The 10848-nt window shown below is 37.3% G+C and overlaps 1 protein-coding gene across 8 annotated transcripts in view; it reads left to right on the top strand.

Moving 5' to 3' along the window:
* Positions 1 to 6914: 6914 nt before the first annotated feature.
* The window catches only part of LOC124408561 (fasciclin-3), a 233954-nt gene continuing 230020 nt past the window's right edge, over positions 6915 to 10848 (top strand). For all 8 annotated transcript variants that reach the window (XM_046885583.1, XM_046885581.1, XM_046885580.1 and 5 more), the window contains exon 1: positions 6915 to 7261. In XM_046885583.1, the coding sequence (XP_046741539.1) occupies positions 7171 to 7261 (91 nt within the window). In that variant the 5' untranslated portion in view covers positions 6915 to 7170. The remainder of the gene's footprint in view (positions 7262 to 10848) is intronic.

Here is a 10848-nt window from a genome sequence, read left to right as displayed (position 1 = left end):
CCCTGCGAGTGCCGCGGCTCTGTTTCCGAATAATTTTCTAGACGGCATCTTGAGAATGTCGCCCGGGTGTCGCGCAGCTCCGGGGTATTATTGTAGGGTTTTCAATTAAGGGTATTACGATATTACCGGTCGAGTGAACCCCGCGAATGAGCCACCTTAATCCCTCTCTTCCATCCCCACCAAAATTCACAAACTGTTTCGAACAAATCCTTTCGAAGCGCGAGTCGCGTCGAGTCATTCGAACGATATCAGCAGATTTGTGAAACTGTTGTACAGGCTTTACCTTGTCGACTAATTGGATGACAATGAGTTGAGGAGTAAGCAGGATTTCGCTTACCCTTTACGTCAATCAGTTCACGACCGACGCGAGGGCTGCAAAGCCGCTAAACACCCCCTACCTTTAAACCAAACGTCCATTGTAGTTCGGAAAATTTACACGCTTCGTCTTTACATGTATTGATGTATACTTTTGTTTCTGTAAACTTCAGAAACTTTTGAACGTACACGTTTACGATTGATTTGAGAAATAAATTCTGTGTAAATTCGACAAATTCTACGATTTTTAGTATATCACTGAGATGTGAATTCATTTCACAAGTTGGATTGTATTTTAAGAAGTCTTTTTGCCACAATGGAATACTTTCATGATTTCTGATTATTTATAAAAAAAAAAAGAATAAGATTAAGCGTCTATTCATTTAATCGAATAAAAGTAAAAATATTCTTGTTTATAACTTTCACTACTGAAAAATGAGCACAGCGGATCAAAAAAGAAAGAAGAAAAAAGAAGACTGCAAAGTTGCAGATATCCAGAACCCGGATCGATGTTGGTCTTTGTTTTAGCAAGCGCCTTAATTGCACGTCGCCGGGATGCTCAAGTTGCCTATTGATTAGGCGCCAAAGCACGGACTCAAGTGTTGTAACAAATTGGAAGGGCGAATTTAATGTCGGGTATTCGTAGTAAGTTTATAGTTGCGATCAAAATTTCACGACAAATTTGTGGTACCGACTATTAGCTATGCAGATCGTCGCCACTTTTGCCACGGGCTGAACTGAAGGAAACGTGAGCAAAATATTGTTACAGTTTCGATAAAGTTGTACACAAATATGTCTGAATAAAATTGATCGGATTCTATTGGATACCGTGTCACGACCAGTCGTTTAATAATAAGACACGATTTATACAGATCCGTGACATTCAATTATGAGAAATGTATTTACTCGTGTATAAGAACGCAATTTTTTTCATCACCACCCTGAATCTGAATCGTAATTGGGCGAAATCCTCAGGTTCTTAAAATAACTGGAATCGGAAGTCTCGTATAAAGTACACAAAAATCTTCCGGTTTTTCAACCCATTATTTGTCGCGATTGAACTTCAACTCAAATTTTAGATTCACGTTCTACAATTTGATGAATGAAAGGGCGCTCTCGGCGCACTTTACCCAATCAACGTTATTCACGGTGTCTCAATGTGGTTGGAATTTGGTTTTGATTTTGGTCCGTTTGTCAATTGCGTGCGATTTTCGATGTTGGTTAATACGTATACTTATACTTATAGGTATACTATTCTTATCTATGTACATCAAATTTGCTGCTATATTCTTAATTCAGGTAGAAAAATTTAATCCTCCTCTTTGGAAAGTCAAGTTTTCTTGATTTCCTGCACACTTTCATCAGCCTAAATTGAAAACGATGGACTACCCGATGAAGTAAATTATGAAGAAGGTTGCCGTAAGTTTTTACGAAAGCCGCCTTAGCGTTGCAGGAAAAATTTGACGTAATAATTTTTTTAAATTATGCGAAATTGTCTCGTTCTATCGTTGGAAAGAAAATAATTTAGGTGATAAAAGACGGTGGTAGCTGAAATATTCAGTCTCTCTGAAAGTATAGAAACTCGTTCAATTATCAACCGCAACTACATACGTGCCCAGCTCGAAACGTATATACCTGTAGGAAAAGCAAGTTTAATTATACACAGTCCCGCGCATAATCACCAGACCCGACCCCGTCCAATCCCTTCATCATACGAAAACCACAAATTAAAACCCCCGCGGATGTCGGCAATTAACTAACAAAATGAAATACGAATAATTACATTGTCTCATGTCGCAAACCGATGCGCCAGCGGCCACCCCGATCGGGGCTGAAAAATATTTTTTACCACCTCACACCGCGGATGTATGAAATCGAGTGAAGTAACCAAATGTGCAAAAGCGCGGAATATCCTTCCTCTCGGTCAATTGTAGCCCTTCGAGAGCTTTGCTTTTCTTACACGTTTATACGGAGGTTCGTCGTTGTACACGCGAGGCAATCAACTCCATGAGAAGAAAAACATCGTACGACAAGACGAGAGTATCAATCAGGTCTCGTCACTTGTAAGAGTTCACAAACAAACAATCTGGTCCATTGACTTCTCCGATAAACAATTCGGCGCGTATCGTGCAGCTGATTTGTTGTTGGGCTGCAACGCGAGCTGTAATTTAAAGAAGCCAAAAAGATTTGTGTACCCACACTGACGTCGCAAGGGTTTTTGAAACCCCTTCGCTTCGTACTGCAGGCATAAAATGCGTCGACAACCGAGGCTGATTTTTTCCCGTCATCACTGCAGTCCGCGACGTCGACGTTCATTGTACCGCTTATTTGACGATATATAAATCCTATTTTACGGTTGGCACGAATTGCGGTGAAAATAAACATCACGTAATTCAGCGGTAATTGAAGGCTGAGCTGTGTAGAACACAAATAACATTTATCTATTTTTATACACATATGTACGTATAATACCTACAGGTTTTAATGAATACGGTATGCCGAACAGCCCGTCCATCGCTGCTGCGGAATAAACGAATTGCAATGAAGCTTATAGATGTAGTAACGTCCGGCGTACAGTCTGGCCAAAAAGTATCGAAACCGTCAAATGTCACTGCCACGACAAGGCAGGTAGTTAGCAAAGCTCAAATGTTGAATTAAAACCACATCGACGTATGTTGAACCGCGTCATCACCGTGATTCTTCGATAGTAATCAATGTCAGAATGTCAGTTCAAATTAGCAGCGACGTGATTGCTTTACAATGAAATTCAAGGCTATTGACCTTGGTCGTTGGAAAAATCTTCCATTTCGTGAATTTTTTTAATGTAGAGTAAAATCTTTATCAACCGGAAGTCAATAGTCCGTCAGGGACGAGTGCGCGTTTTCATGTCAAATATATCGTGGGCGAAAAGTTGGGCTCCGAGTATACATTGAGGGCTACGAAGGGTTAAAGCGGAGCTTCGGGTATCCGGCACGAAAGCATTCCAGCTTTTGAACGGGAGTTTCTGTTCCTGGCATGTGATGCTACGCCCATCCGTACTTTTGCTATTTTATAGGCTCAACGTGTGTACCTATGCAGTTCTACGCAGAATTACGCGCTGTCGATTTTAACTGTCGGAAACGTCGACTGGGAATTTGATAAAACCCGACAAGAGTACAATTTGTTAGCGACGAGAATTATACGGTTCGGCTGTTCAAATGCCTTCGTGGTTCTTGCTGAAAGGAATTATATGCGCGTATTGGTATTTCTGATTTTAGCCGTACCTACAACTACAACAGGCTGCATTCGAGTGGGAGGGGAGAAATATGATATGTATTATCAAAAATTAATAACGTCAAAAGCAATTCATCCTGTAATCCTGAAATTTCCATCAGTCATGGAAGCCACACTTGCATTCTTTTATTGCTGAATGTTTCCAGAGAGCGTTTCATTAGTTTCAAATTAAACTCTTCACCATTGTCCGTAGCAGGATTAGTATGCACAGTGTTTATTGATTACACTATCCAGTGAAATATATATCACTATAATATCAACGTAACATATATTTTTAAACAAAATTCATCTCACGCAAATTTCGAATTCGAAGTCCACTACCATCTGACTCTTAATTCCCGTGATTAGTGAGGTATGCTGAAACTTTTGTATAGTAGCGAAGTCTATTTTCTGCAGTAGAAATTTTTGGATTTGTGTGGTAGAAATTTTCTAGCGATATTATCGTAAGACAGAGATGAAACATCGTTTATCGTAAAAGAAAACTGAGCTCTTTACCATCTTAGGTTTTTAATTTTCTGCTTGATCAAAGCGTGAAAAAGGTGAAAAAACTTCACCTTGTTTGATTTATTACACTGATTCTTAAATTAAATACTTCCACTTTACGCATCCAAGCTACGTGGGTGTGATATTATTATTATCAATTTAATCAAGCAGCGCTCGTCTCACAGCAACGACGTAAGATATCGTCTGCAAAAATAATGGCATTTTTCGTATTGCATCCACGTAAGGCAGAAAAGCATATTTTTCTCGTTATCCCGCGAGTCTGGTAAGTTTTTGAATCTAATCCCCGATATATATAGTATGCCTCGAGCGAAGGAAGCCGCGTATTCCCTTCGCCCTTAGATGCAACAACAATTTAAATATACCAGCCCCCACATATACGACGACATATTTGCGGAAAGATATCTTAACGACGAAACCTAACGACGGTAGGATTCGTTGTAAATAATTTTGAGGGAAGATTCTTTTCGTTTTTCCTCGACTCGATGCCACGCCCGTGGACTAAAAATGAGAGAAAAAGAAACGAGGAGAAGCTTTACTCGCTAGATTGAAACTCGGAATCATATTCAAATTATTGAAGATTTTGCGGGAAAAGCTGCACACAGGAATGGGAGGTAGTAGAAAAAATTGCGATCGAAACAGGCGACATAATTCCAATTTTTTACGATTATCTAACTACCTTAGCGTCATTGTTAGTTGGAAATATTTTGTTTAAGGAAGTTCTTTTGCCAATAATTGCATATTTTTATTAATTTCATTACGAGATAGTCGTGAAATGAGTATTCATGAAATTATTATATTCGTCAGTTAGAATATACTGGAATTGTAAAAAATCGCTGTACAATGGTTCAAAATCTACGATAGATTCGTTCGATTCTATTTTCAAAGTTCAAGTTCATTTTCAGCAGAATTATCAGAACAGTTTTCTTTATTTCACTAGTCACTTTAATATTGCCATTTGTTCATTGCGATGAAAACCTGCGCGATGTTCTAAGATTGAACATTGGACGATACCGATGTGTTAGAAAAATTTTGTTTGTACAAAGTAGTCGTTCGAATAAAATGAACCAATGTAGAGTGAAGCCAGACTATCTACAGTAGATTTTCAATCACTTTGAAAAGAGAGACTACAGAGTAATAAAATTAATAAAAAGTATCGATTTTTTGCCAACATTTTTGGATCTAAAAAATGAACGAGCTGATTCAGTGAAATAATATTTATTCTATGAAGCAAGTGATGACCAACCGACCATCCAACTAGTTCGAATTTATTCAATCTACCAAAGTAACGAAATCCATGAAATTCTCGTAAGAGATGAAAAAAAATTGTTCTATTAAAAACCTGTCCGACCAGTCGCATATCCTCCATTACGTAAGTTGGCCGAGAGTAAAAAATGTTATCTTGCTCACCAAAAAATGGTTTTCTACAGGGAACCACAGTTTACCTGGATCTAATGAAAGTGACAAAAATCAGTGACAAATTTATGCTTTGTTGAAAAAATTAAATTTTATTCAGCAAATTCAAGCTTTATAAGTAAAAAATGCGAAGTTTCTCGCAGTTGAATGAAATTTATTATTCCCTCTCATTGAATTTTTTAGTAGTTTCAAAATTTATTTGTGTGTAGCGAATCATTTTTCCAGGATTGTGTTTCGTACGTGAAGGAGGGGGGGGGGGGGGGGGGGGAGCATAGAAAGAGCAAAAAAAAAAAAGATGGGCCATAATATTGAATTTTTAAAGAAGCGGATATGTAATTTATAGAATTCAAAAATGTGGCAAGCTGAAGTTACAGAAGTAAAACAACAAAAAGGTCAGGATATAGAATGCCAAAATATAGGATCGACAGAATTCGTTTCGATAATGTAAATTCGCCAGGTGGGGGTAAATATGTAGAAAGACAACAAGGTCCAATTTTCAAAAAACGCGAAAATCTATTTTATAGAACTTTAGTGTAGCAAGTCGACATATTGCAGAAAGGTCAAAGTTCCGAAAGCCAAATATAGAATCACCAGAGTGAATAAAAATATAACGAGTTTAATCGTTATATTTTTCTAGCACTCTACCATTCTACATTCCGTAAACTTATATAGACTTCGAAATTCCAGGTGACATTTTCAAACTTCTACATTTCTACGTCCGCCCAAAGTCGTTTACAAATTCTAGATTTTGCAGATCTATGTTCCGAAGTCTATGTACTTCGACATTCTATACTTTCAATTGTTTAATCTTTAGACTTTTTAAGTTTTAATGAATCTACGAATTAAATATTCACGTCTCTGAAAATTTAATATTTCATTCCTTCCATCAACCGGTCATTCTAGTTTTTCACTCCCACCCATTAACACTAGAACTACAGATGTAAAATATGAGATGAATTATAAATTTAAAAATGAAATTGTAAAACCAGTCTAATAAAACAAGAATAAACTACATTAAATCACCCCTCTATTCATCATTCTCAAACTCACTACATCACTGCTTACAAAAAAATGTAACATAAAGTAAAACTTTTCAAATAAAATTATAAAATCGTCATAATCTAGTGTTAAACTTCCCCTAAGCCAAGGCATCCACCAACTACCAAAAATCATCCAAAAGAAGACATCTCAAGGGCCAGAGGGGCTGAATTCAGGGAAAGAAAGGCGCAACAAGGGCTGTCAGGCCGGGCACCGGCGTGACGCAAGCCGTCCGTCCCGTATCTTGGCTATCTTCGGCTCTAGCAGGGTGTGCAGTATCAAACGCCCATTATCGCAAGATCGGGTTCGGGCAATCTCGGGCCCGCCCGATGTTCGACGAAACGGTATGAAAGCCTTCGGCGCGTCAGACGGTCTTCGCGCGCCGGACTATCTGGTCGATCCTCAGCGTTCCCGACGGTTGTTGTTTACCACCTGCGTTTTTACGTTAGAATCCTCCTGCCGGTTGTTTCTTATATCGACGCCAATTTACGGCCCCTCAACCGCTGCCGCCCTCCCCCTCAGCAAGTGTCTGGACGTGTTTGGTGATAGTTTTTTTTTGTTTTACATACACACGCTCGTATAATTTAAGTGGTTTTTCTTAATTTTTGTGATCAGTGCACAATAACGATGACGACGATGACGAGCCTTCTGGGTAAATCTACCTCGATGAACATCATTCTTTGGACCTGCCTCGCATTTCTGTGCGCTTCGATTCAAGGTGCGATTTTTATACGTGATTATAAAAGATATATTTATAGCGTGTAACATGATTGGTTTGAACGTTTTGGTTGAATTTTTAATCGATAATTTAAAAGTGCTAATCTTTTTCGCATGGGTACTGCGATTTCTGTGCGTAAACGTATGTAATGAACTTTTGTGAAAATAGGTTACTTTTTATACACTTTTCAAATTTGCGCGCTCTTTGTTTCAACAATTCTTCGCCGTTCGTTTTCTTTTTTTTCCTTTCTTCACTAATTAGTTTCAACGGTATTTTGCTTCGTCGAATCGTGCTGTAATGTGATTTGTTTTTTCTAATCGCGACTGAGCGCGCTTTTTTCTTACTAAAATCACTTCTAGATTAGCGTAAAATTTCTATCGAACATTAATTGACTGATCGATCTTCTTCGATTGTAAAAACAATAGCGCATCACTTCGGGAAGTGACGAAACGAACGATACAAATACTCCTCGGCTTACGCTAATAAAAAAATTCTCTAATCAACCGGCACCGCGTAATGACAACTACATGTACCAATGACACGTAACGATATCTTCTTGATAACGCGATTATTCTATCACACCTTCAGCGGCAATTGAAAGATCCATCGAGTCAATTTCCGATGCCCCGATTACTGAATTCCGTTTTATTCCGATTAATTGCGTATAATTTCTGTCGACTTTTGCTGTTAATTATGCTCGGCGCAGCTACTCAAATATCGAAATATCGGGATACAAAGACGATTAAAATTTGGTCACGATTATAATTGTGAGTTGCAAAGATTCGGCGTAAATTTTTTTGCGCGTTAACTTTGTCGCTTGAGGTGACCTTACTCAAACGTCTCGTTACACCATAATATTTGGAAAATGTGTGTCTGATATGCATCGACTATATAGAGGTATGTATACCGATCGACGAGTCCATTTATAGCCGAGGGAAAAATAGTCCCGCAGCTTTAAAACATGTATGTATAAGATAGTTCGTTTTGCGTCGCAACGTACAAGACGTCGTATTAGAAAGTCTTGGGATTTGCGTTCGTAATCGTAATGAAGAAATCAAAACGAAAAGAAGGAAATTGTGCTCACAACTATAGTTATTACAATCTACTAGATAAATGTTTTGTCTATGCTGATGCAAAACAATTTTAAACTAATGGCACGAGGAATAACATTATTGTTTCTTAATTATTTATTTATTTTTTTTATTTTCGTAGGAATAGCCAAGTTTCGAGAGGTAGGAAGTAACGTTGCGAATCAATGTTTTCTTTTTCTCTTAATTTTTTTTCACGAAATAGTGGAAATAATTACCCCTCTAACATTGATTACACCAATTGAACAAATTTTTCAAATTCACTATATATTTCATTTTCTGATATATAATCCTTGGATTATTATAAACAAGATATTTTTTGCCATGTTTTATATCGAATGGATCGATCGAAATCGAAATCACGATTTTAAATTGCATTGAAATCATTAATAATAAGTGAAATAATTCTACTTTTCACCAACTGTAAATTAAAGTCTAACTAATTTTTTGAGAAATTTCAAAATTGTCACCGATATTTGGACAATGTCACAAATTGCTTGGAGACTTTTCATGACATCGCTTCGTTACTTTCATGTCACTTTTCCATTGGCGGAAAAAATTTGTCGATTCAAGGGTCAACAGAATTTCATACTTTCCCTTTCACCGGGCACCTATTGTACCTATAAATACTATATCTAAACAGTATTTGGTCAGAGGTCAGAGTTGAGGACGCCTAGTCTTTTCACCGGCGGCAGAGCTCTCTCTAAAAAGAGGGAAGAAAGGCAAAAAATATGCTAACAATTTGACAAAAGGGTAACACAACAACCTGTAAATATAAATTCTCTCACACGCTGTGTTAACTATTCGGCCGCCTTTCCATGTTATGCTTATAAGTGCGTTGAAACTTTTTACTCTTGCTGTTGTTATACTATACTTTATGTGTTTACTGCTTGCCTAGTTGATAACAACAAACCACTACATAGGCTTTTGCCTTGTTTCTTCTTATTTTCCTTTCTTCATGTTGCGTTTTTCTTTTTTTTCTTTGCTCTTGTTTCGCAAATGGTAGATTATAAACATTAATTGGCAAACCTGACAATTTCTGTTCCCACGGTTTGAAAAGTATTCTTGCGTTATGGACAGTCAATATTCTACTGCCTTACGATGTGTAAAAAATAATTGTTTCGTTAGTTGTTAAAAGCGGTTACATGATCTTCGGGTTCTGCTCAACAAAATTTTCAGATTTACACTGCTTATTTGAAGACTCGCGAAAGAATGAAATATTAAAATAGTCTTTTGGATTGTTAGAAATTATAAAATGCTTCGATTGCTTTGAAATATTTGATGTATGTATAGTATTTAAATTAAAACTGGAATTTTATCGAGTGATGAATGTAATCGCTGTAGGTTGAAAAAATATTTTCTCTTATCGGATTCTCAAGTTTTTAACATTAGTGTAACGTTTTTAACAAAAAAACAGTAGTTTTATTGAAGGTTAACAGTCAGTAAACGAATATTATATTCTATACTTTTCAATCGTGCAGTGACACGCGCTAAAGAGTCTATGAATTTTAATGAACAACTTCATCTCGAGGTCTATTTTCCAGTTTTTCAAGTCTCGTTGTCATAATTATTATGTCAAAACATGACGACTGGGTGAAATTTTGTGCAAAATACATATTTATTATAGAAATATGTTTTCACTATAATATAGGTATCTGTACAATCTATTCCATTGTTAAGCCTCGGCTCGAGTGAGTCCGTCGACACGATCGTCGCGTCGCGTCGTATCGACGACGAAAACAGCATCGGTCAGCGTTCCTAATTGAAATGTCAGTGCCTACGTAGTAATATTATCAAAGATTATTAGCACGCAGGTATAACTGACTGTGTTAGCCGTCATGATCATGCATACATGTATAAATTGTATATGTATGTAACATATATACGTACATATTCACGTCGTTAGAAGAAGGATCAAATTTATAAAACCAGCAACACCAGCTGAGTTTTCACGAAATTATTATCGATTCTGCTCATTTTACAGTGGCAGTAACGCTTTCAAAGCTCTCGGTGTTTACTCATCGTACATGTACACACAGCGTCTAAGTACAGCTAATTCCGGTTCAATTTTCATACATTTAATACTGGGTGGTGGGCATCGAACCGTTACGCGTTGAATGGACGAGCTTTGCCCATGCGTCGTGCTTCATGGTATAATAAAGCAAAGATTGATCGAGCTATAAATTTTTAATGGAACTACGGAGGATGGTGATCGATTTTTGTCGTGGTGATCAACGGCGAGAAAAAGAACGACCATGATTATGAGGAACGATGAGAAATTTCTCAAGAAACTGTACATTAGTATTATGAACAATGTGTTGTTTGAATTGAGTCCAGGTTAACGGTTACCGTTACTTCTACACTTTTCACGCCGTGATTTGCGTTTATTTCTATCTCAGGTAAAAACAAAAATTCGTACAGCGCAATCTGGAGGATAATTATTAATATTTATTTCATCATTTTTTTATAACTGTGCATTTCGAGTTTTGGAAAATTGCG

The sequence above is a fragment of the Diprion similis genome, chromosome 8 (genome assembly GCF_021155765.1).
Source record: "Diprion similis isolate iyDipSimi1 chromosome 8, iyDipSimi1.1, whole genome shotgun sequence".
Taxonomy (NCBI): domain Eukaryota; kingdom Metazoa; phylum Arthropoda; class Insecta; order Hymenoptera; family Diprionidae; genus Diprion; species Diprion similis.
Note: the sequence above shows the minus strand (reverse complement) of the source record. Positions and strands in the feature narration are given on the sequence as shown.